At 42.0% G+C, this 27,021-nt stretch overlaps 1 protein-coding gene and 1 long non-coding RNA gene across 10 annotated transcripts in view; both read left to right on the top strand.

Annotated features, from left to right (window-relative positions):
* Positions 1 to 4,126: 4,126 nt before the first annotated feature.
* Positions 4,127 to 5,898, top strand: LOC306825410. The gene is made up of 3 exons (XR_013779259.1): positions 4,127 to 4,650; positions 4,804 to 4,920; positions 5,866 to 5,898. It is a non-coding gene; the product is annotated as an uncharacterized lncRNA (long non-coding RNA).
* Positions 5,899 to 5,957: 59 nt separating this feature from the next.
* LOC306825398 (protein NLRC3-like) overlaps positions 5,958 to 27,021 on the top strand; it is a 29,496-nt gene continuing 8,432 nt past the window's right edge. Inside the window, exons 1-5 of one of the 9 annotated variants that reach the window (XM_079346120.1) lie at positions 5,958 to 6,448; positions 6,732 to 6,943; positions 7,199 to 9,281; positions 16,684 to 16,857; positions 21,928 to 22,101. In XM_079346120.1, the coding sequence (XP_079202246.1) occupies positions 5,985 to 6,448; positions 6,732 to 6,943; positions 7,199 to 9,281; positions 16,684 to 16,857; positions 21,928 to 22,101 (3,107 nt within the window). In that variant the 5' untranslated portion in view covers positions 5,958 to 5,984. Of the gene's footprint in view, positions 6,449 to 6,731; positions 6,965 to 7,195; positions 9,282 to 16,683; positions 16,858 to 20,281; positions 20,965 to 21,927; positions 22,102 to 27,021 lie in introns of those variants that run through there. The other 8 variants (XM_079346123.1, XM_079346116.1, XM_079346118.1 and 5 more) reach the window with 8 other exon arrangements.

The following is a 27,021-nucleotide window of genomic DNA, read 5'->3' as shown; positions in this document are numbered from 1 at the left end:
TCCACCAGCACACACATCTACTAGGTAGAGCTAAAGGTGTTGCTCAAAATACTAGTAACAGGGTAGAAGAAAAAAACCCCTACCTTTCCCCTTTCCACTCTCTGAACCAGTGAGAGAAAAGAGAAAAGGAGGTGCAATGAACGGAATAAAAAGAGATATATCTCTAAATATTTGTACTTGAACTTAAGGAACAGAACTTCTGTCCAAGTTAACGCACAATAAAAGACACTATATACACGTGAACAGCAGAAAATGTATAGACGCAATGCCCTAATTGGAGTCCTAACAATTTTCTACAGCAGTCCTAATGACAACTGCGGCCAGTCACTGGGGGTTCTATCCCAGACTCACAAACAGTTTTAATGAACTTCTGCTGATTCACCGCCTCCCCAATGATCCCACACACAGTTCTCTGTCAACTGAAATGACCAGCGCTCAACCTGTTGCCTTCTTTACATTGTCATTCAGTGTCAGAAGAAAAGACCCAGCCCAACATTCAACCCAGCCAGTCTCTCGCCCCTGGCTAACAAACCAGTCTCTCCCCCTGGTTTCCTAGTCAGTCTCTCGCCCCTGACTTCACAACCAGTCTCTCGCCCTTGGCTTTCTAACCAGTCTCTCGCCCTTGGTTTCACAGCCAGTTTCTCGCCCCTGACTTCTCTTTGTATGGCCTTCTGTTCGATTGCTTACTTGTATTCTTGATTCCATTTTCTAAATTTAGACATTAACACCGTCTATACCCAAACTAGACAACGATAATTTAGATTTTCCAATGTGCACAATTTTATGGAAAAGTTTTGTGTTCACCTTTGGTTTTTGTGAGGCCTCTCGATGTCTGGATAGGTCTGGACGTCGTACCATAGACTTCAATGCAGTCGTTCTACCACCTTAAGAAATTAATACATTTGAATTAAACATATTTCAAAATATTTTCATAAATTAATCAATACTTACGTCCTCTGTCAAACCTCATCCCCCATCACGTGAAGGATAAAAGTTGCTATTTAGTCCTTTTCCTAAATGTTGTTAAAAGAAATCTGACTCCTCTAAATAATTACCTCAAATCTCTGCACATTCTTTTGATGGGATGAGAGGAATGACTGAAGAAGTCTCTTTCAGATTAACAGAGTTGATTAACCCGATGAATCAAGAATAGAAGTTACAGAGTCTCTGGGTTCAACACTACTTGTCCCTGACAACAGACAGATACCTGGTCAGTTCATAAAGTCTGAGCCCCAACTATCTTTCCCTGAACCCTTTTATACATTAGACAGAGATTATCTAACCAAATTATGCATTTCAGAATGTGCGGTTACCTTCCTCTGATTGGGACATCTTTCCAAATTATGCGCCTCCTGATGTTTGGTTCCGCTTCTCTCATTGGTGCATCATACTCCCGAATCCTTTGTCCAATCTGTAGGGGAAGACACATCCTACCTGGCCTGTTTCTTATCACAACCTGACGTCTAGTCTAGTCATCATTTCCTTTTAAGCAACGAACCATTTAAGTGTTTAACTATGAAGGCCCACTGAACCTATCAATGTGGATGAGTGATTAACTGTTCAGGGCCTTAAACTAAACCTATGTTTGCTTTGGTGGAGAGTGATTCAGTTTAAAGGACCACATCAAAACACATGTTGGAATGTGCACTCACTTCTGCAAGCCCTCTTCACAGAATACCTTTAACCTCTGAATTAAAATCTCAATTAGAGTAAAACACTTAGAGTAAAACATGATATAATAACTGATATAAGATAAATGTGAACAAACATCATTCATACAATGGATATCTGTTATCTATTTGGACCTGCAAATCTTCAAGAAGCCAAAAAACTGATGAGAGACTTTTAGGTTCATCAAAGTAGAAGACTTAAGTTTGTGTATCAAATAAATGTCCATTTAATTTCTGGTTTTCATATCTCTGTTTGTCAGGTGAAAAGTTTACATACATAAGCCTTTCTCATGTATGCACATGCACGCCTTGAGCTGCCGTTTCCCCTCCTCTCACCACTAATCACACTCACACAAGAGGACGGGGACACATCTCCTCAGCTTCTTTCAGGACTCAGAAAGAAGATGTTGGTTCAGAGTCACCATTTCCAAAGTCAAAAACACTTGTAATGGCGGCTTGCTTCACTTTGAAGTGGACAGGCTGCAGGAGTTTGCTCTCATGAAAAACAATGTGCTCAGTGTTCAGGACTAACACACATGTAAAGACACCAACCAGCCAGGCTCAGACTGAATGTGGGTTCTGAAAAGACAAACAGCCAATAAGAGTTTGTGGTTTCAGGTTGGGGGGCGGGGCGTTCCTGTGGACACACCCCTGCTCACAGGTGTCCCTCACAGCGTGAGCGAGGTGAGCTGAACAGAAGCACTGAGCAGAGTTTACAGGAGTTGTGTGCAGCTTTGGAACAGGACTGTTTCTCTCCTCTCTGTCGTCGTGCTGATGGGATGAACGTTATTTCACTTGTTTCATCAGAGTCATTTCATTTCACTCCTTCTTCACTGTTTTTATCAAAGACATGAAAAGAGCTTTCATCCTAACTCTCTGTACTTCTCAGAGCGGGCCACCCAAACTCGCCTTCTTTTATTGCTGCATTTTCAAACAATGTCATGAAATCTTCTGCAGCTCGATGACGACGGAACAAAAACTGTGAATGCTGTTTGTGTTTATATTTGTAAAGACTTTTTAATAAACCATTCATAAGTTAAACACCACACAGCCGTGTGTGTGTGTGTGTGTGTGTGTGTGTGTGTGTGCGTGTGTGTGTGAGCGTGTGTGAGCGTGCTGCAGCTTCTCTCATCCTTGTGTCTGAACACCGTGAGGCAGTGTGCCAGCTCCACACACGGGCCCATTCATGTCCACGGCGTGCTGCTCTCTGGAGAGAAAGGCTGAGCTCGTTTCAGAGGAGGAGCTGGATCGGACGAGTAACAGAAGAACCTTTGATTGACAGTGATTTTCTCTCCTTTGAATCTTGCATGGAGGCGGAGCTTCAGTGTGATGGACAGTCTACAGTTTGAGCAGAGCGCTCATGCTAACCATGCTAGCATTAAATGGGAGCTGAAATATTCTCTGATGTATTTTTAGACTCCAGCGGTCCTTCAGCTGCTGACAGCGGAGGAATCTCAGATGCACCTACAGAGACTGCTGTGAAAATTGGTTTTGAAAACATATGGAGCCAGAACAGTCTCATAATGAATAAATGCACACAGAAATAAATAAATGCACAAAAAATGACTCACAAATGTATTTGGGAGTTGTTTATAAATGTGACTCAATACACAAATGCATTTTCAATGCACACACAAATGGGCTTAAATCCATGTATAAATACAAAAAAAAACAAAAAACGTATGATTCACAAATATACAAATTGAAAATATGTATAAATTGTCATTAATTGTCAAACGCACATTTGTCTCTGTGCTTTTAATTTGTAAACCTCCCTGCATTTGTGTGGAGTTCTGAGACTCATCTGGCGCCACTCCGATCCACAAATGCGTTTTTTCTAAAAGGGGGTCGTCTGCAGCCAATCCGATGTCTCCCTCCTTTAGGAGCCAATCACAAGATCCTCCCTGCAAGACGGGAAAAAAACTTTGCTATAATATATGTATAGGGTTAGGGTAGTGTCTAGGGTTTTTCCCATGTATATCTATGGTTTTTGTTAGATGTAAACTGCAGCCTGTCACTTTAAAGTGCTGCTGTGACGTTGTTTGTTGTGGTGCGGTTTGTATTCAAAGAGTGTATTTTTTTTCCGGAGACAAAAAACACTGTAGAAGTTGTTTTATTACGATGCTTAATGCTGTACTTGAACTCATCAACATGAATGAGAGGTCTCACTGACTTTATTGTCACACAGAAATTATTCAAAATATAAAGATATAGATTCTAACTGTGCTCCCCGCAGACCAGACAACAAGACTTCTGATAATGTCCAAAAGTTTTTCTTATGTTGTGTTGTGTGCCTTGTGTTTATTTTGTTGTTGTTTGGCACTGAAACCATCAATAATATAATTTCTTTGTGTGTTTAATAAGTAGATGTTATTTTATTTCCATCGTTTTAGCAGCGTAAGTGAAGTCTTCAAATAATCAGTTGATTTCAGTTTTTAAAAAAAATCACAAATATTTTGTGTTATCTGCATTTCTTTAAAATAATAAAGTTTTGCACTTTCATTTGAAGAAATATCCCAGCTCTGATTGAGTATATTAAAGTAGAGACCATGTCAATGAACTATGAGGGCAAAATACTAAAACAAAGTAATCGTTCATTTATGGTAATCTAGGTCAAATGTCGTGTTCACTGAGATCATTTTTCTCTACTGTTCTTCTTTTAATGTTTCTAAAATCTAATACATTTTTAAAAACTTAACTTACACTATAACATATGACCCGTTTCTTATAAACATCATACCTAAATGTATTTTAAAAGACTGAAATACTTCCTGTTTGCGGCCACATGAACAACTTTAACACTGACTTCTTTTCTCTCAGACGCTGCACAGGGATTTAACGGCTGTGTATTTATTTTACACCATGATGATTCTGATCCATGGATTACATGTGGCTTGATACCATGGGGGGGGGGGTGATCTGATCATGGATCATCTGGAAACTGTTTCATCACCAGTCTGACATCCACAACATGCTGAAGGTAGGTGATCCCAACTTACTCTGTTAAGTTTGCTGACTTACTATCCAAACCCAGTTAGCTTAATGCATTTTACTGTGAGCTCAGCAGAGAGGTCATGAAGAAACCTGAACTGATGATGGTAAATTATTAATTTTTATTTCTTGTTATAACAAGGGGAGGAGAAGAGACTCTGAGCTGATATGGGTTTCTCATAAAACAATAAAACTGAAAGAGTTCCTGACAGTCTGAGCTCAGACTCTATTTTGAGTGGACCGAGCAGAAGGACACAGGGTGAGTTTAATTTAACATTTTTCTGACTTTACTGTTCTAACCTCAGGTTCATGCTTAGTAATAATTTAAACTGATCAGAGACAGTACAGGATCAGCTCTGTGAACGTGGAGTATTTCCTCTTTTCTCAGCTTTTAGTCAACAAGTAAGGTCAAGTAAAAGTTGTGTAGCTAAAAATCGGAATCGTCCTGAATCAGACTTGTTTGTCAGGACTCCTGCGGTCGACGCTCTCAGTCTGTGTTGCTGGTTTTCTCTCAGATGAAATAAAGTCCAGAGGACGACAGTGCTTATGTTCCACATTCATGTTAGATAATCTCCACCTCCTCAAAGTAGTTATGATAAATAATGGATCTTAATAAAATGTTGTCAGTAACTAACGTCTCAATAAAACATCTATTTGACCAAAGGTGGTTTTATGACAGGATTTGATCCTTACAGGCATCACAGACTTTGTTTTATATCCTTCTAGAAATAAAACTGTTGGTCCAAAGGTCATAACTGCTGTTAAATATTAACATACTGCTTTAATGTTTGAAGTTTAAAATTCTAAACCTCGATATTATCAGACACACAGGAAGGATAAATGTTTGAACTAAATGTATATCAAACTCTTAAAGCAGACCAGGGTCAAATACCAAGCAGGGAGTCAGATCAGAAGGACAAATCAGGTTCAGATCAAAACAAAGTGCAGTGATGTGTTTGATCAGGTACTAAGGCAGACAGGAAGAGAGGCAGAGTCACATAAAGGTTCACATTAGGGGGCGCTAGTAGCCAAGTGGTTGGTGTCATTTCCTGCTCTCTCTCTCTACCTGATTTATGAATCTGTCTCTACTATTAAATCATTGATAAAAGGACCACAGTAGGTATTAAAATATGGAGGCTTGACCATCTCTATATAACACAACCTTCCTGTTTGTGTCTTACCTGTATGTCTTCCTTGTCCTCAGGTCGATGTATCATGAACGTCATTGATTGTCCTGATTGTTCTGATTGTCATCAGAAGATGAACGATGGAGGAGACAAACAGGAGCACAGAGCAGAGTCTCCTCTGTCCAACTGTCTCTCCATGAAGAGTGACAGGTCTAAAGGCGGTCCTCCAAACTTCAGTAATGAACCAGGACCCTCAGATCAGAAGATGAGTGATGGAGGAGACAAAGAGGAGCACAGAGCAGAGTCTCCTCTGTCCAGCTGTCTCTCCATGAAGAGTGACAGGTCTAAAGGTGGTCCTCCAAACTTCAGTAATGAACCAGGACCCTCAGATCAGAAGATGAGTGATGGAGGAGACAAAGAGGAGCACAGAGCAGAGTCTCCTCTGTCCAGCTGTCTCTCCATGAAGAGTGACAGGTCTAAAGGTGGTCCTCCAAACTTCAGTAATGAACCAGGACCCTCAGATCAGAAGATGAGTGATGGAGGAGACAAAGAGGAGGACAGAGCAGAGTCTCCTCTGTCCAGCGGTCTCTCCATGAAGAGTGACAGGTCTAAAGGTGGTCCTCCAAATTTCAGTAATGAACCAGGACCCTCAGATCAGAAGTAAGAAAACTTCTTTAAATCCCCAAAATGTCAAACTACAGAAATGTGCTTGTTATTAAGAACAAGAGTTGAAACAACAGAATAATTTAACAGACATTTGATGCATGTTTGTGAAACAGTGATTTTATTTACACCACTGACTTGAGTCAAGAAAATATTGCAACACTTCCCAAGAGACTCAACAGCATTATCAATAAACACAAACATGTTAATTTTTAGGTGCAGAACCAGGTTTGAATCCCCATCAATGGTTCTAATATCATCTTATCTTTTATCTCTACAGAAAAACAAAGGGGTCTGTTTCTGTGGAGGAGCAGCTGTCCAGATGTGCTTTGTGTCAGGACGTCCTGAGAGATCCAGTTTCTACCAGCTGTGGACACTGGTTCTGCAGACAGTGTCTCATCTCATACTGGGACCAGTCTACTTCATCAGGAGAGTCCTCCTGTCCCCAGTGTGGACAAAGACCTGTAATAAGACGAGGACTGCAGATATCCAGTCAGTCCAGCACTGAAATCAGTAAGACTGAAGTCACTGAGTCTGAAAACAAGACTTTATCATTTATTATATTTCTTGTTAATGCTGTTTATATTTACATTAATATAGTCAAATGTATCAATATAATTTAACCGGATTATATTTAATATGTTATTCTTCTCTTGCAGCAGCACACATTTATCACAGGGAGGTTTTTGTGTCAGTCAGTTTGTTTAATAAATCCAGTCTCAGGATATGTTTCTTCTCTTTCAGCAGATAGAGGTCTGCAGGAGGTTTTAGATGAATATAAGATCAGTCTGAGGACGAGATATGAACATGTGACTGAAGGAAGTGATGAAATAGGAAGTAAGAAAGGAAGTGACGAAACAGGAAGGAGAATCCTCCTCAACAGGATCTACACTGAGCTCTACATCACAGAGGGGCAGAGTGAAGAGGTGAACACCCAACATGAGGTGAGACAGATGGAGACAAACTCTAAAAAGAAGAAGACCCTCCATGAGACTCCAATCAAGTGCCAGGACATCTTTAAAGCCTTACCAGACCAACAGGAACCAAAGACAGGAGCTCAACCCGACCAACAGGAACCAAAGACAGGAGCTCAACCCGACCAACAGAAACCAAAGACAGGAGCTCAACCCGACCAACAGGAACCAAAGACAGGAGCTCAACCCGACCAACAGGAACCAAAGACAGGAGCTCGACCCGACCAACAGGAACCAAAGACAGAAGCTCAACCCGACCAACAGAAACCCATCAGAGTTGTTCTGACAAACGGCGTGGCTGGTGTTGGAAAAACCTTCTCATTGCAGAAGTTCACTCTGGACTGGGCCGAGGGCTCAGAGAACCAAGATGTCAGTCTGCTGGTCCTACTTTCATTCAGGGAGCTGAACTTGGTCAGAGATCAGCGCTACAGTCTTCTTGAGCTGCTCCGTGTTTTCCATCCAACATTACAGAAGGTGGCAGCAGAGACGCTCGCTGTCTGTAAACTGTTGTTCATCTTTGACGGCCTGGATGAAAGCAGACTGTCATTGGACTTCACAAACAGGGAGGTTGTGTCTGATGTCACACAGAAGTCATCATTAAACACACTGTTCACAAACCTCATCAAGGGGAATCTGCTCCCCTCAGCTCTCATCTGGATCACTTCTCGACCTGCAGCAGCCAATCAGATCCCTCCTTCCTGTGTTGACAGGGTAACAGAAGTACGAGGCTTCACTGACGCCCAGAAGGAGGAGTACTTCAGGAGGAGGTTCAGTGATGAAGATCTGTCCAGCAGAATCATCTCACACATCCAGACATCCAGGAGCCTCCACATCATGTGTCTGATCCCGGTCTTCTGCTGGATCACTGCCACAGTTCTGGAGCACATGATGAGCACAGAGCAGAGAGGAGAGCTGCCCAAGACCCTGACTGACATGTACTCACACTTCCTGCTGGTTCAGACAAAGAGGAAGAAGAACAAGTATGGTCAGGGATTTCAGGCGAGGCCTGAGGAACTCACCAACTCTGACAGAAAAGTTCTTCTGAAGCTGGGGAGGCTGGCGTTTGAATATCTGGAGGACGGAAACATCATGTTCTACCAAGAAGACCTGGAGCGGTGTGGTCTGGATGTCACAGAGGCCTCGGTGTACTCAGGAGTTTGTACTGAGATCTTCAAAACAGAGTGTGTGATGTTCCAGAAATCAGTCTACTGCTTTGTTCATCTGAGCGTTCAGGAGTTTCTGGCTGCAGTCTACATGTTCCACTGTTTCACCAACAGGGAGAGAGGTGTAGTGGAGGCATTCCTTAAAGACTTCCAACACAGGGAATCATCTGGAAATACTTCTTTAAAGAAGATTTTGAACATTTTCAAAACTCCTGAAAGCTATGACTTATCTCTGGAAGTCTTCCTGAGAGGTGCCATGGAGAAATCCCTGGAAAGTAAGAACGGTCACTTGGACCTGTTTGTTCGCTTCCTTCATGGTCTTTCTCTGGAGTCAAACCAGAGACTCTTAGGAGGCCTGCTGGGTCAGACAGACAACAGTCCAGAAATGATCCAGAGAGTCATCAACAACCTGAAGGAGGTGAACAGTAAAGATATCTCTCCTGACAGAAGCATCAACATCTTCCACTGTATGATGGAGATGAAGGACCTCTCGGTCCATCAGGAGATCCAACAGTTCCTGAAGTCAGAGAACAGATCAGGGAAGGAACTCTCTGTGTTCCACTGCTCTGCTCTGGCCTACATGCTGCAGATGTCTGAGGAGGTTCTGGATGAACTGGACCTGAGTATGTACAAGACATCAGACCAGGGACGACTGAGACTGATTCCAGCTGTGAGGAACTGCAGGAAGGCAGAGTAAGTCCAGATGTGATTAAATATGAGTATAAATAAAGTAACAATAAGCTGTTTAGTTCTTCATACGTGGCTCGAGACTAACGATAAAAAGGACAAATAAAAAGGGCGATAAAAAACGTTTTTTGGGACTAACCGAAATTTCCACTGGGACGTTGATCCTTAACTACTGTCACTAAGTAAATCAACGCTGAGGGAGAAGTGCGCGTATGTTCGTCTGGAAACATTTGATCATGTTTTCATGCCTGGCACTAAAATATGTGAAGATGATCAGAGGCACTCAAGTGTGTATGTGACAACATGTGAGCAGGTTTAATCTGTTATGAACAGGGCTCCAGACTAACTTTTCTCACCACCATCTCGAAGAACAATTTGAACTGTCCCGAAGTGAATTTGAACCGTTCCAAAAACAACACTTTGCTTGTCTTCTGTAATTGTTAGTAGCACAATAAAAACACCATTAGAATGTTAAGGAGATAAAAATTATATATATATATATATATATATATATATATATATATATATAAATGTTTGATACACAGAAAGTATCAGAGAGATACAGGGGCAAAGTTAGTAACAATATAAAACACACTTCAGCTTATCGAACATATAATTTCAGTAATTTTATACAACCATAACTGTTACAGTTATTTAAAAACAGAACAATGTGCCCCAGAACTTCACAAAAAGCCCTCAATCTTTGTACGTAGGTGTTACGGTTCATAGAAGCCCCAATTGCAGAATAAACGAGCAGAGGCAAGAGTAAGGCAAAAAAACTGAAACTTTACTTAATCTTTCAGGCAGAGTCCCATAAGTCCATTAACAAAAACAAGAACAGGAAAAATCAAGAAAACCAGTCCCAAGTCATACGGGGAGAAATCCAACAGGCAATATTGAACTGGCTGGAGGCTATGCAGGCAGCAACACATATGACGATCTGACAAATAAGAGGGGAGATTGACCAAGCTTATATATAGAGGGTATTGAGCAGATGAGCAACAGGTGCGTGGCAGGATCCAGGAGGCTGACAGATGATTGGCTGAGATGGTACAGGAAATGGGCTGAGACCAAGAACAGGGGGGAAGGCTGGCAGGTGCAGAATGGACGGTGAGCAGAGGAGTGAGTGCAGGAAGGCGGGGTATCAGGAGCAGGAAGCTCCAGCAGAATCCATGACAGTAGGTCTTCGTGCCCTGAAGCCACTACTCCACCACTTGGTGACAGCTTTCACTGAGTCATAGTGTTGTGCAGGAGGACCATGAACAGAGATTTGCAATAGGCTGTTGAGCATCTCATTTGACAGGCAGGACCTCCAGTCTGACTTGATCCTCTTCATGCTAGAAAAGCCACGCTCACAGCAAGAAGAGCTCATGGGGAGGACAAGACCTATCTCTGCCACCACCTGCATGTGCTGGAACTGGCCTTCCTTTCTTCTGGCATCCTGTATCAGATGCTGCCACAGCACTTGGGAATTGAGGTGCCTGTAACAACGGGCAACAAGAATCTTGAGGTCAAGCCACTCTCGCCTAGCTGCCTCCATTGATTCAAAGTCCTCACATGCCACAAGTAGTGGATGGAAATGTTCCATAAAGACATTGAGTTCAGCAGTGCCAAATGTTGCCAGATCAGTGGTGTTCTCTGCCAGTTGGACAGGTCAAAGAGGGTGGAGGTTGCCTTCAAAACACCAGTCTCCAGACTCTTGAACCTCTCTGACACAAACTCACAGAAGTTGTTGGTGAGACGAAGCTTGAGGGTGTTGAAGGTGTCATATGCAGTGTTGCTTCTGCAAATCTGGACACCCTGCCAGGTATTTCCAGCTCCAACCACCTCCATGAACTTGTATAGCCTTGGACCTGGGTTAGTCTGCATTTAAAAAAGAAGAAATGTGTAGAACATGTTACTAATAGTAACTGTAATCTCCCTAAAAAACATACAACTTCAATTATGTTGAGCTGTGATGATATTTAATGAAATTGTGCAATTATAACATATGTGAATATGTGTGTCAATGGCAAATAAGACATTAAGCAGTTAATGCCAAACTAAAACATAAAAACACAAAATTCACCTGCATGGCCACAAGAGCCAGAGATGTTGTCTGCAGTCCATCTGTGACCATCTGCAAGGTGAGGCCTTCTTGCTGGAACAACAGGCTGAGGTGTTTTAGCTCATGCAAGACATCAAGCATGAGGTGGATGAATAGCAGTATACTGAACTGCTTCAGGGACTGCTGCACAAGCTTTGCCCTCCCCTTCATGGCTGCACTTGCTTCCCTGTCATTTGGGTCACTTGCATGGTTCTCAAAGTGTACCAAAATGGACCTGTAGTTCCTCATCAAGGCCTCCAATGCATGGGACATGTGTGGTAGCCAGCGAGTACCTTCAATGTTGCCTGGCCTCACAAACGATCTCTCCATTGCCTTGGCAATCTCCTGAAGCTCCCGTGAGGCCTTTGCAGAGCAGGTGTAGTGTTTGTGGATGGCACGTAGCGTTTGTCTTATTTCTTTCAGCTGAGGAATTTCTTTAACACAGTCTAGAGCAGCTAGCTCTAGGCGATGAGCTACACACCAAATTGGGACGAGGGACGGGCACAAACGCTGGAGTCTGGCAGTCACTCTGTTATTGACACCCAGCATAACAGCAGCACCATCACACCCAAAGCCAACCAGACGTTTTTTCAGGTCCTCCTCTCCCACCCCAACCTTCAACAGCCCTGCCAGAATGGCATCCAAAATGCCCTGGCTATGAGCTTGGTCCAGGGCAGTTAACTGGATGAGCTTGTTCACTGGTTTGTCATTCTCGAGGTAGGTGCAATAGATTAGCTCCTGGTCTTTCACAGATCGGTCAACTGAAGAGTCAGACATGATTGAGAAGAACTTGGCTGATCGCAACTTTTCTTGAAGGTCCTCAATGAAGCACAGACCAATGGCTTGGATAAACATGCGGCATGCCTGGTCATTGCTATAAGTTGTGCCGAGATCTAGACCGTTTGTTTGATGCAGATTCACCAGCTTTGGAAACATGGTGAAGGCGGCTTCTTCTTTGGCAACAAAGTAGGCAATGTTGAAGAGTTTTATCATCTTTTCTTTTATTGCTACATCCATTCTGTCTAAAGCTGACACTAGTGCTCCTCTTTCTGGGTTTAGTCTAACTTGTCGGGCATCTTCAGCTGACTTGTGTAAAGTTGTCTGCATGCTCTTTGATGCTCCTGATTCTGACCTTCTCTCCTGTCACCCCATGGAACAGGCTGTTCCCCATGGCCTGAGCTGGACACCTCCTGCATGTTTTGAAGTACATTAGTTGTGCAGTTTCATCATATTCAATAAATGAATAGCTCTTTTTCCAGTCAGGGTGAAATTTCCTTTTTTGTTTGGCTTCATAGCCAGAGCCGCTTTGTTTCTGAGGAGAAGTGGAAAATACATATTTGGTCAAAACGCTGTGGAAAGATTAAACCCCCTTAAAAAATACAAATTCACATTAAAATATGAGGATTCATTTTAAAGTAATCCATATATCCATTTTAACTGCTTTAAGTTTTATTTTGTAATAGACCCTTACATTTTCTGATATAATATGGATACAGGTAAATTTGATCATTGACATGCACGGAGGGAGAGAGGGAGAGAGAGAGAGAGAGAACAGTTTGCACTCGTTAAGGTTTGTCACAGATAAAACCTGCTCACATGTTGTCGTAAACACTTTGAGTTTCTTGATTCAAACAATGTTATCTTAAGGTATTTTAGGGCCGGGCATTAGAACATGATCAAATGTGCCCAAACCAACAGATGTGAACTTTTCCTTCAGCGCCGCTGCGTCATGTTCTTTTACTAACAGACCTCAACTCAGTAAAAGGGTTTTCATTATGAGCCTTGTAGTCTGTTCTTCTACGTGTCCTTACAATGATAATCTAACCCGGTCACTGACTTTTTATGCGCCATGAATCTGTGCGAGCTCCGTGGACAGAGTAATTTAAGGACGCGTCATAGCGCTGCTCTGCGGCTAAACCACAGGCCTCTGTATGATCGGCCCGATCATACAGAGGCCTGTGCAACCGAGCAAATAGACAAAACAAATACCTCTCCTTCAATCTCTTGAAAATCTAAATTCTGTATAACCTCTCTCTTTTTGTTCAGTGGCAGCCTGATTGCTTATTAAAGCAATACAAGAGCAGCTCGTGCGCTCTTTTCTCCCTGCTGAGAAATAGTTCAAAGTGCCCGTTTATTTTACATTTCTTCTCGTCACATTGCCTTTTACGTTTAAGACCCCCAAATAACACGAATAACTAAAAGAGACCACAACAATGTAACATTGAAATCGTCTTAATAACATTATGCTTGATCTAATACAACTTTAATCACAGCCAACAGTGCCTGGCTGGCTTAAGTTAATGTTACTTAGCGAGGTTATGATCAGTTTCTTTCTCTAACGTAACTTGAATGAATGACAATTAAAAAAACAAAAGAAATGTGTCCTTAGCTCAGAGTCGGGGTTTGTAACATTAGACAATGATGCGGCAGCAGAAGTGCCCTCTCGAGGCTCGATCAGCGTAACCTTTAACCAACGTAACATACTTGTGGTGGTCCTGTCAGCAAGCCGTTTTTTAATGAGGGGATATATGGACCGGCAAGCGGCGGGAAAACTTTAGAATGTTTATATTGGGTCTCCAAAGTAACCAAAATATACATATTGTAGCGTGAGGACATGCGCTGACTTGTAGTCAGCTGGTGGTGTAGTATCTCATTCACTTATCGGAGGTTTTGACAAATGCCCGTCCCGACGGTGTTCCAGGGGAGATTTCAGTTCGTCCCAAACACATTTTTTATTGACAGGACGCCGTTAGTCTCGAGCCCTGGTTATGAACCTTAAGGCGAGACACGCCAGGCAAAAACATTTTTTATGCACTGGTAAATTTAGAGATTTTAGGCTAATTCAGTCCCTGAACATGTAATCTTTCAAACTACCATAAAGAAAATATCAAAATAACACATTTATGTGTATATTTCAATACATTTTGTCTGTTCGCGGCGATATAAGATATATAAAAGTGACGCGCATGCCACACAGCTGTTTATGTTGCGCGACTGAATGAGCTGCTTGTTTTATTTGATTATTTGTCCGAATTGTGCTGGATCAGGGTCAAAACATGCTGCAAAGTTTATATTTTACTCTCACAGGGGACAGTGCCACCCACAGCCTATAGTCTCTCTTTTCCCCTCTCTCACACAAACACGCACCCAAACTCACTCTGCATTGCGCGCATTCGGCGCAATAGAGCTGTATAATAATATAATGTATAAACAGTAGGACTGTGTGGACATTCACAATTTCCTTAACAGACACTCAGTTTATGTAGGTGTCAAATGTAATTCATAGGGAGCAGCAGATACCTGTTTGTTATGGGAAGCATAAATGACTTTGCCACTGTTAACCATTTTTTAAGCATTTGTTAAAATTCAACTAATATTTGAATGTTTTTTTCCCCAACATAATGGGTAAGATAAGAAATTTTAGCTTATTCAACTTTTGTATTTGGTGATTGAAAACATCTCGTGACCCCCCTCTCAGTGTCTCGCAAGCAGTCCCCACTTTAAGAACAGTAGAGTGTGAAGAAAGCTCAGACCTGGACCCCTAATACATTAAGCAATGCGGTGCAGTATATTTTTTAACTAGTATTCGAGATATTAAAATCAGCATATAAAACCACTGTAAATTTACATGTAAAAGTGGGCGTGGCCATCTCTCCACCAAGGAGTAGATTTTTTGGAAACAAATGTTTGCAATGGATTCAGAATCCTAAAGAACCCCTAGTTTGACCCCTCACAAGCTACCAAAAGCAAAGGTTAACATTTTCAAGTTTTCACCAATAAGTATAAGAAAGTACTATTCCAGGTACCCCGACTTTGAGCCGCTCTCACGGATTTTCCTATGGGAGTTGGATTTAAATGTTTTTTTATGTGTTATAAGACACCTTTATGAACACGTTTGTGAAGAAATATATTGGTAAGGAATGTATTCCCAGATAGGCCAAATATCTGATAAAATACCATTACTATGTGCAATGTTCTCAATGTATACAGTAACATTTACAAACATGACAGGAAATTACATCATACCAGTTAAAACTTTAGATACCAGAACTCTAAATTAATAGAATGAAAATTAAAGTTAAGAATTGATTTCAGATTTATTTATTAAGAAGAAACACACAGACGGTGTGATGTTCTTGTTTTTAGTGTCAGTTTGACAGAAATCTGGTCTGAAGTGTTGATATATATTTTGTGCCTTTGGGGTTGCCGTAGGTGACTTAGTTCACAGAAGTTATGCAACAAGAGAAGCCAGCAATGTCTCCATATTTTCTTCTAGCCATACGGCCTGTGAGTGTCATTTCATGTACAGATCTTGCGTTGTTTCTTTTGAGTATGTTTAATAAGGATACAACTTGAGACAACAATTGATACATTCGCGATGCTAACCGCTAGCATTCCTATTCAAAATCTCATAGACGTTAGCATCAAGCTAGTAGACTTTTCGGTTGTTTAGCATATTATGAGATGAATAACTTATGTTTTGATGTCTGTTTAGGTTTACAGTGCTTCCTTTATTAAAGACTGGACAAAGAAACTTCAGCTTCTTTATTGGAGGAAAACTGTTTGCTATCTGTCGAGCTGTGTGTCAGGCTAAAGAAGTCACGCACACACGCAGGGGCAGGATAGACGGTGTGTATGTAAATTGACACAACAGCACTGCCAAAAACCGCGGCTTTGGCGATCACGTGATCACGTTTTTTTAAATCGCGATTTCGGTTCGAATACGATCAATCGTTCAGCTTTATTCAAAATGTATGCAAATGTGCGCATATTTAGTTATATAGGGCCTAATTTGCATATTTAAGCATTAAAATACAAACTTGCAATACATTTTTTTCTCATCTTTACATACGTAATCAACTGAGAAAGTTTTATGGGGATATCTATTATTTAAAAAAAAATCCCTACTCACCTGTAGTGTCTCACCTTAACGAGTTTAAACTGTGCATGAGTTTAAACACAACAACAGTTTGTGCACAACAAACGTGATCTGGTCACTTTTTCTGTTCGCTCTCGTGTCTGCAGCTGACTTAACAATGGTGACGTCATCTCACAGCCTGCCGTAGTCTGTGAACATCTCCACACAGACTAAACTGTGCTGTGTTATAAACACTGATGATATAGTTCATGCTAAAGGCACGCTCCACTTTTCATTTCCATCACACGGACCAGGAGCAGTCTGAGACACGTTTACAACTGATGGAAATGTTTGTTAACAAAAGTGAAATCAGATCAGCTGAACCTCTGATGTGAAAAATACAATTCATCAAAATATGAAGACATTCCTTTCAATAACATTATCTACCATTTATGTAACAACAGGTTTATTAACTGTGGACTATCAGAGACTCACTGTGAAGTCGTGGCCTCAGCTCTGAAGTCCAACCCCTCCCATCTCAGAGAGCTGGACCTGGACTTCAACATGCTGCAGGATTCAGGAGTGAAGCTGCTGTCTGCTGGACTGAAGAGTCCAAACTGTAGACTGGAGACTCTGAGGTAAGACTACAGGTTTCATTTCTCTCTTCACATTAATATGATGAGAAGCTAAACTGAAGACTTCAGGCTGATAATCTAATGATCCACACTGAGGATCTTAAGTCCTTTTTCTTCTTCTATGGTTTTATCCATCCAACAATATCAAGCTTCACATTTTAAATCTAAATATGTTCAAAATAACTTGTATATTTCACTCTTTACCACCTGAACAGCTGATTTTCAGATAAATGATGAAACAATGAAAAACAATCATTAGATTACAATCAGACGTTAAAATCAAGTCAAACACTCGTTTAGTCCGAGATGTTTGTGACGCTGTGAGACTCTGAAACTGTCAAAGGAAAGTTTCAATAAAGACTCTCTGATCTGAATATCTTCTCTATAACTAGAATAAATATTACAGATGTTCCCTTTTCTCTTCATACTCCACCTCTTTGGAAACGTAGATGTTGAGTTTTTATTTCTGACTGAACAACATGAGTTTCCTGTGGTTATTCCCATGGGAGGAGAACTTCTGTAGTCTGCCGTCGTCTCCTCACTCTTAACAGCTGGCTTTATGGCACACTCTCTTTTTATGTACAGGGATGTGCACGTTTGACCAACAGTAACGTTACTGTTCTGTGTTGTTCATAATGCTCTATCATTTATGATAACAGAAACACATGTCATAGTTAGAGGCACAGATTGGGCTCGTACCTGTTCCCGGAATCTGTTGATAAAAATCCAAACTGGAGTAATTGTACTTCTTAACACATGTAAGTGTGTGATGGATGAATGAGCAGGATTTCTGCAGGATCTGGTCTCTCTTAGTAAAAGCTCCGTGCCTGTAGACCTTCATCATGTGGTGTATTTGTACAAAGATGAGACACATGTAACGTAAGAGAGAGAGTATTCTCAGGGAGATCAGCTACGTTATAAATGTCAGGATATCTTCAGAGTCTTTTCTATCAGCTGCCATTGTCTGTACAAAGAGTTGAATCTAAATAAATCAGCACATTCAGACAGAGGGGCTGGTACTGAATTTACGTGTGCCACTGTGGGGCGACCTCGAGGATTCATTCAGGATTTATGGAGTTTAGGAAGTGAATAAATAAAATACTGCTTGAATTGGATATTTAGAAAAGACTAAATGTGATTCAGCTTTAGAAATACAGTCACCTGAATATTGAATATTTCTTGTTATTGACTTCTTTGTTACGATACACTGTTGGTTGGACCCAGATGCACGACTCAGAGACAGAATCAGTGAACAGTAATTTAATAAACACGATCTAGTGACACGAGTGACAATGTGTGGGAGTCCTTGCTCGTCCGTGAGCAGTGAATGAAAATCTAGTGACAGTCTTGTTGAAGAAATCCTTAATCCCGAATCCCGAACGCGTGAGGTGAAGGCAGGTGAGCTGAACAACAGGCAGACAGGTCGACAGGACGGAGGAGCAGGAGACTCTTTGTGGGGAGCACTGATGTAGGGAAAAAACATGAGGAGGGTCAATACACGATAGTCACAAAACACTAAGAATTAAAAATACGAGAGAGCCTGATCAAGGAATACTACCACTGTGGGGAGAATAATAATCCGGCGCCGACTGTGTGTGGAGAGCGGCTTGAATACTGAAGCTAATGAAGATGAGCTGCACCTGGGAAACACACCTGCTGCAAATCTAGACAGTGGGAGGAGACAGGAGGAGCAGACAGACAGGGGAAAACAGACAACACACACCAGTAGGAGGGAACTAAACAAAACCAACTCCTGACATTCTTGAAGTCTTTTCTGGCTGTTGATGCTCTCAGCAGCTTCAGCTGATCTTCACTCTCAGCTCTTTGCTGATTGGTTGTCTCTCTGGTTGTTTATAAACAGAAATGTTCTGATGCTGCTTTCATACTTGATGGTGGACTAGACTAAAAGTGTGATAAAATCATGTCAGCTGAAAGCAGGACAGGGTGCAGGAGCTTGAATGATCTCTCAGTCTGACACTCCTGTCACACCTTCTCACCTCAAAACGTTTGCACACTGAACTCCAAGGGCCAGATTTACTAAGATCTTACTTAAAGAGTACTAAATTGCGTGCTCATTGCAAAAGTTTGCACGTTTGGCTTGTGGGCGTTTTGCGGGTGATTTACTAAGAACATTTGCGTGAATGACATCAGGTGCAAACCTTGTGGAGGCGGTAGTATTTCTGTCAGGCTTTTGCGCGTTCTACTGGTTTACGTCACAGAGAGTTTGGACGGAAAGCTGGACGACTGCAGGCGCAACATAGATATTAGTTAGAGGCAAATGAACGTCCAGTGTTTTCAAGTAATAGCAGATAAATCTGAATATAACTAAAGGAAAACGTGGCTTATAAGAAAACCTCTTTATTAAACACGGCCTCTCTTTTCTTCCCTCCCTCTTTTGAATGAATTGTAGTACATTGCGCAGGAGCAGCGAGTCCTCTCTGGCACTAGTGCGCAGTGTGTGCCACTCGTGCCATCGTTGCGCACCAGAAGCTGGTCAGCGCTGTGTCTGATCGGACATAAATCTCATGGCAACAGGTACTGAAGTTGGGGGTACAAGCATGGTGAGCCCCCCGTTCAAGCGTCCCACAGCGCAGCGGGGGGGGGGGGCTGTAGAGTGAAGAGACAAGCGTGCTCTGGAGAAGCGCTCCGGAGCGCACCAGGGACGCGTAACTCGAGAAAATGAAATGTCCAGTTTAAAATGTATTGTTGGTGAGAAGAGGGAAATAGGACGACATGTGTCAATGTTGAAATTCTTTAGAATGCAGACGCTGTGAATGTTCACAGTTTAATCATGACGTTTCTTTTAAACTATTATTGAAGCAAGATACAAAATAAAAACATCCCATTTATGTTTCTGTCATTTAAACATGTTAACACGTCTTTTATTGAGCCTATGTCTCCTCCTACCTGCAGCCTGCAGTGTGTAACACTGGGGCTCCTGGATTCAGACACCGTCACAATCACAGCAGTCTGGTTTGGTAAATCACACTGTGTGTACTAACTTCACTTCTTTACATTTTCTCCTCCCAGTATTTTACACGCTGAGGCAGAAACGCCTCGTTTTGCATATTCATTAAGGCAAACGCACTAAATGAACGGTACGTGTTGTTTTGCTCAGATGAAAGACGCAATCCTCACTGCACGCTGTTAGTACATCAGATAGCACATTTTTTGCTGGTGGTATCAAGTTTGCACACGTTTTAATACACGCTAACATTTAGTAAATCTGGCCCCAAGTGTCATAAATAGTGAAGTAGTTGTAGAGTGGATGAAGTGCTGCTGGAAATGAAAGCAAACAGGCTGATTTAATGATATGATCTTTAAGAGAGTCAGTCGAGGATTTAAAACATAAAGTACAAACATGAGATGATGTCAGTCTTTCAGACAGCGCTGTCATCAAAAACAACAAACGTCTCTCTGTCATCAGAAAAGGACGAACACAAGATGAAGTGAGAAAATGAAACCTGAGGGGGAAATCACTGAGAACAAGAGAGAGATACTGATCATATATTAAAGAAAGATGAAGATGTGACGGTACATTTCTTCTGACAGCTGCAGCTGTAAAACCTGGAATCAGGGTTCCCACGCGTCCTGGAAAACCTGGAAAATAATCAATGCATTTTCCAGTCATGGAAAACATGTAAAATGAGAAAAAATGTCAAATGTCCTGGAAACGGTTTAGTTTCCCTGGAAATGTATTTATCCTCCCCCGGCCAATGTGAACGGATTAAAAGTTCTGCGCATGGATTTGTCCACTTATCTTCTGACAACATGAAGACACAGCGCTTCTTTGCCGGCGCAGCGCCCCACGTGACGCTACCCAACACAGTCACATGAATGATTGTCATTATCAGCACATCATCACCATTACTTACTGTATGTTTATACTCTGGTGCCAAGAAGGCAGACTATCAGACAGAATGCTATTTGGACTTTCAGAATAAAAGACAGTCTTAAGATAACCTGAAGAACTCCTCACAGAAGATCACAACAGATGGATCAGTGTTCCTGTCTCACCACAGCCATGACAGCACACATGTGAGAGGGAGTTTTACATGTTCTTAAATCTGCTTGGTGTGATAAAGGTCATATGTGTCATTTTAATTCTAGGAATTGTATATGTTACACATTTTAGATAAGGCTGTAGTGTTTTAAAAGCAGCCTCCCACAGTGGTCAGGGATAAGCCCAAGTCCCTCTCTCATTGGTGTTTGATGCAGGATAAGCTGTCAGAGGAGGCAGTGGACCAATCTCCTCCCTGAAGTTCTCTCCCTCAGTCTGAAGTCAGTGAAAGGCCTCATCCTTTATGATGTTTCCCAGGTGGTTTAAAGGGTAGTCTAGACCTACCCTGGAAGTTTCCATGTTCAGTTTGTCAGTGTTCTAGCAGCAGCTGTTAATAAGGGCTTATTCCATACAGGGCGTGATGGTTAAGACCACCCATTAAAGGATTCTTTAAGGATTGAACAACATCACAGCTGAATGAAAGAATTGTCTCTTTTCAAAGAGTTTAAGGGTGGAACCATGAAGCTGATAAAGAGACAGACTTGCTCTGTTCATAAAGGAGATTTTCCTTCATCCATATAGACGTAGACTTCACATGATGATGCTAAAACAATTCAAGTAGAAAACAGGAAATGAAGCGTCTGACCCTCAACATGAATGACACATGATCATGTTACCTTTTTAAAGATTTGTTACTAAACAGTCAGAGTTTCATTATAAATACATTTAAATTATAGATATTTTATAGAACATGTTTGATTTTACACACACACACAGACACACACACACACACACACACACAGAGAGACAGTCCCAGGTGTGTGTAGCTCAGTAGAGTAGTGGGTGTGTAATCTTGACTGAGATCAGTAACATGTTGGTGTCTTTATTGACATGAACAGCTGGATGAATGTTTGGATGATGTCTGTAGAAAGCTGACATTTGAATGATCCACAATAACACAATGACAAAGTCTCTCTACTTATTTTAGGGACACACTCACTGATTGGACCTAGTGATGTTCTTATCATCTCATTCATCATTCTTTTTATTCTCTTCTTTTATTCTTTATTCAGATTGATGAGCTGCAGTTTGTCAGAGATCAGCTGTTCTTCTCTGGCCTCAGCTCTGAAGTCCAACCCCTCCCATCTGAGAGAGCTGGAACTGAGCTCCAATGAGCTGCAGGATTCAGGAGTGAAGCTGCTGAGTGATTTTCTGCAGAGTCCAAACTGTAGACTGATGTCTCTGAGGTCAGTTCACTTCTTCTCTGTTTGTGTTTTACATCTCATGTGTTTGATTATCAGCTGAAACATTTTCATGTTCACATGTTTCTGACCTCCATGAAGTTTTAGATTGAATGCTGTTCATGTTGATTTTCTTGTTTGAATCTGCATCATCAACAAATCTGATTTTTACCAAAATACTTTAAATGGAGTTCTTTAAGTTTTTAAAGTGAAAGTTTCTGATTTTTATTAAATGTTCAAAACTGAAGACACGAGATTATCTGAACTGACATACAGTATATGTGATTATGAAGCACACACACACACACACACACACACACACACACACACACACTAGGGCTGGGTGATATGGACCAAAATATATATCTCTGTTTTTTTTTCCTGAACCACAATATTCGATATATATCTCGATATTTTCTTCTGTTAAACAATAGAAACAAAATGAGTTTTAAGTCAAGTCAACATGGTCAAATGTCACAGAGACATTTTTATTCACAGTCAGCTGCACAATAATATGAAATACAAAATACATGACCCATTTGTGAAACACAAAATACTATAAAATAAATTACTCCTTCAATAAAATAAATCCTAAATGTTTTCTGTATAACTATATACAGAACATACTGTTGTTTGATGAATGGCAATGGGATGTGTGGATCCACAAAAGAGGCGATGTTTAACAGGTCAGTGGTAGATGGATCTGCATATTTTGCGTTGAGGTAATCCACAAGGTTGGTCTTGATGGATATGCAAAGCTCGGTATCGCCTTCTTCAGTTGCGAGGAGACTGGAGTTAAACAGGTGTAGCACAGGTCTGGCATATGAAGGGTCACATACTCCTGAAGGGGCTTTAGAGCTTTCTGAACTGACTCTAGAACCTCTATGTCCTGCCAGGTGGGTCAAGAGTTCTGGTTTTCTTGTCTGCAGGCAAGACTTTAGCAATTGCTATTTCTTGCTCCAGAACCCTCTCAATCATTTGTAACCTTGATCCCCAGTGTGTGGCTGCTTCTGTGATAAGTTGGTGACCAGGCAGATTTAGCTGCATCTGCGCTTCAGCCAGGTCTCTTCTCTTTCTCCAACTGTAGGAGAAGCTGCTGACGACTCTCTTACACAGAGAAATTGCCCGGGTGATGCGGACATCATCCATACCATGTCCTGTAATAGACAATTTGGAAAAATATATTTTAAAATCTCTTTCATTGTTTTATATGAAGATGCAAATACACTTAAATCTGTGTTGAACCCTCTATCGCACCTTTGCACTTTTTTCAGTGTTTTTGACTTTTTATTTCTTGCATATTTTATCCTTTTTTCATCCTATTTTATTTATTCAAGGTTGTGTATTTTTGAGTGTTCTATAATTTTGTCATGCATTTTCTATTTTTAGCATTTTGTAAACAACACAGCATGAAATACTCAAGTTAAGCACCCTTTGCACTAAAAAGTGCGCATTGAAACCCATTCAAATCACTATTTTCGATCCTGCTTGAATATGAAGTATAAAACATGCATCTTCTCATTTCTCCCCTTAATTTGAAGCATGGGGCTTTAAGTGTATGCTCTGAGGGAGTCCCCTCCTGATGATGTCATTTTTACCAAATATGGTAAGGGTTAAGGTTACATAGTGTGAGTATTCGACACTGAACAAAAAATAATAATGCATATAAATAAATGTTGCTGCTAATCTTTGACATATACCAGGCTGCAATAATCAAGCCATAAATAATTAAGTTGTCATGAAGTATATTGAAAATATCATTTATTTTGAATTTTAGACCATAAAATAGAGTTGCATCATGACAAAAACATGGCAATTTAAGGGTTAAAAAAATAAACAAATTTATTAACATTTGAATATGTATGATTAGGACTGCTAATTTTCATAAACCTCAGTCTGACCATGCACACACACACAAACACACTCTCTGTGATAAGTTCTGTATGGAAAAAACTGAAATACCTGTTGCACTCACCAATGGCCAGATGAAGTCTGTGCCCAAAACACTGCATCCTCTGCCACGTGTTGAGTTGCACCGCCTTGACGAGATAACTTCCGTTATATCGGTTGTTATAGCAACCAGTCCATTCGGGTTCAGGTTCCAGCATGTGAGTGCATCCTGCAGTTCTCTCCAGTGTGATCTTGTGTGAAATAGCTGGTTTGGAGACAGGTACTCTTCATTTCCCACTCCTCCATAAAATGTACCGTCAAACTCATATAAGGCTCACAGGTCCTGCTAGACCACAAGTCGATGGTCAGCGCAAAGTGAGACACTTTAGCTAGCCGGACGGAGAGGGTCTCTCTGACTTCAGTGTACATTTTCAGCAAAAGTTCTCTTGCAAAATAACTGCGACTGGGCAGCTGTTACCTTGGGTCCATGGCTTTCAGTAGCCGTTTAAAGTCGTCCTGTTCCACCGTTGCAACGGGGACCATGTTCTTCGCAATATGGTAGGCTACTGCCTTGGTAATCTCGCCCCACTTTTCACCTTTTCTTTCATAAGGCACAGCACGAGTCATTGAAGCTTTCAGCGTGCTTTGTTTCGATGGAGTAGGCTGCGAAGGTCTGATGTTCTGGTTTTCAGCACGCAGTTTTACACATTCTTCGTACTGAACTTTGTGGCGCTTTTTAAATGGTTTGTGGTGCTTGGACTTTTTGTTGCTACCTTTTTTCGGCACTCTCTACAAAAAACATTATTCTGCTGCCCGTCCGATATTTTAAACCCGAACCATCTCCAAATTATAGAGCCTGTGCTTTTCTTCTTAGTAACCAACTCCTCTTTGGTAGCGCTACTCTCATCTCTGTCTGCCTCCATGATGTCTTGTTGTTGTGAGGGAGTGGGGGCAGGGTTGAGTTTAACTCAGAGGGACAGAGCGGGAGAGAGGCAGGGCGGGGTTAAGAGGGACAGAAAGTAAGAGGAGAAAAAGGCATACTGGCGACTCTACGGATTAAACTTTTAATGTTAAGTGAATTATATCGATATTACGATATAGTCCTACACTATATCGCCTGACTAAAAATACCGATATTTATTAAAAACTTGATATATCGCCCAGTTCTAACACACACATACACACAGATACACACTGACTCACTGACACACACACAGTCACACTCACAAATACAGACACACAGAGACATACTAGGACACACACGTTCATACACAGACACACTCACAGACTCATAGTCACGCACACACACAGTCTCACACACCATACACACAGACAGACTCACACATACACACACACACACAGACAGTCCCAGGTGTGTGTAGCTCAGTAGAGTAGTGGGTGTGTAATCTTGACTGAGATCAGTAACATGTTGGTGTCTTTATTGACATGAACTGCTGGATGAATGTTTGGATGATGTCTGTAGAAAGCTGACATTTGAATGATCCACAATAACACTGTTACGTTTTCGTTTGGCGGACCCCAAAATGCAGAGACATACAAGAACCAAAATAGTTTAAACAAAAAGATATTTAATGTTCAAAACGGGGAAAAACATATAGAGCAGGCAGTGAGGGCAGGGAGCTGGCTGGCTGGAAGATCCGGAAGACAGGGGACTCCGACGAGTTGAACTCAAGCAGGAGGCAAGAAAAAAACAAGGTCAGTCCATAAAGTCGCAAAAACCAAAAACACAAAATCCACGAGAGGTTACAAAACAATTTGCTGAGAGCAAACGTGACCACTACCGAAAACAAGACGGAATTATCTGGCAGAGTAGTAGAGTGCAAGGCTTATATGGAGGAGTTGATAGAAGTCAGGTGTGCCTCGTCTGCTGCCTGGAGGAGCCAGCCACACCCCCTGCCACTCACATACCTGCAGAAGGAAGAAAACCCAGAAGAGGGAGGGGGAGAAAAGACAACACAAACTACACCAGAAAAAAAAAACAGAACTGAAACCTCACAGTACCCCCCCCCCCCCCCCCCCCCCCCCCCCCCCCTCAAGGGACGCCTCCTGGCGGCCTACCAGGCTTGTCAGGAAAACGACTATAAAAGTCATTAAAAAGCGACGGGTCCAAAATCATGGAGTGAGAAATCCATGAGCGCTCCTCTGGCCCATAACCCTCCCAATCCACTAAAAACTGGAAGCCCCGGCCTCGCCTCCACACATCCAAAAGCTGCCGGACTGAAAAGGCAGGGTGATTGTCAATGATCCGGGGGGGGGGTGGAGGGGGTTCGGCCGGAGGACATAGAGTGCTGGAGTTGACAGGTTTAAGGAGTTACACATGTAAAGAAGGATGAACCTTCAACGAGGAGGGAAGTCTTAGGCGGACCACACAAGGATTGATAACCCGCTCAATCTCATACGGCCCAATGTACCTGGGTGCCAGTTTCTGGGACTCCACTTGGAAAGGGAGATCCCGAGCGGATAGCCACACCCTTTGACCATGCTGGTAATCTGGGGCCGGAGTGCGGTGACAATCTGCCAGTCTCTGGTTCTGCAAAGCAGTCTGGGTGAGCGCAGCTCTGGCTGCACGCCAGATCCGTCGTGCCCGTTGGAGATGCCCCTGAACAGACGGAACTGCTACTTCTGCCTCCTGCGCTGGAAAAAGTGGAGGCTGAAAACCGTTAGCTGCCATGAAGGGGGACATACCTGTGGCTGATGACACCAGGGAATTGTGGGCATATTCGATCCAGGGGAGATGGGTGGACCAAGAAGCAGGAAACTGAGCAGTGACACAACAAAGTGCCGATTCTAAGTCCTGGTTAGTCCGCTCCGTCTGGCCGTTGGTCTGAGGGTGGTACCCGGAGGACAGGCTGACCGACGCATCCAACGCCTGGCAAAAGGCCTTCCACACCTGCGCTGAGAATTGCGGACCCCTGTCCGAAACAATGTCCTGAGGAATGCCATGAAGTCTAAACACATGCAGGGTGAGCAGAGAGGCTGTCTCCAGGGCAGAAGGCAACTTGGGCAGGGGAACAA

This window comes from Symphodus melops (assembly GCF_947650265.1).
Source record: "Symphodus melops genome assembly, chromosome: 6".
In the NCBI taxonomy this organism is placed as follows: domain Eukaryota; kingdom Metazoa; phylum Chordata; class Actinopteri; order Labriformes; family Labridae; genus Symphodus; species Symphodus melops.
Note: the sequence above shows the minus strand (reverse complement) of the source record. Positions and strands in the feature narration are given on the sequence as shown.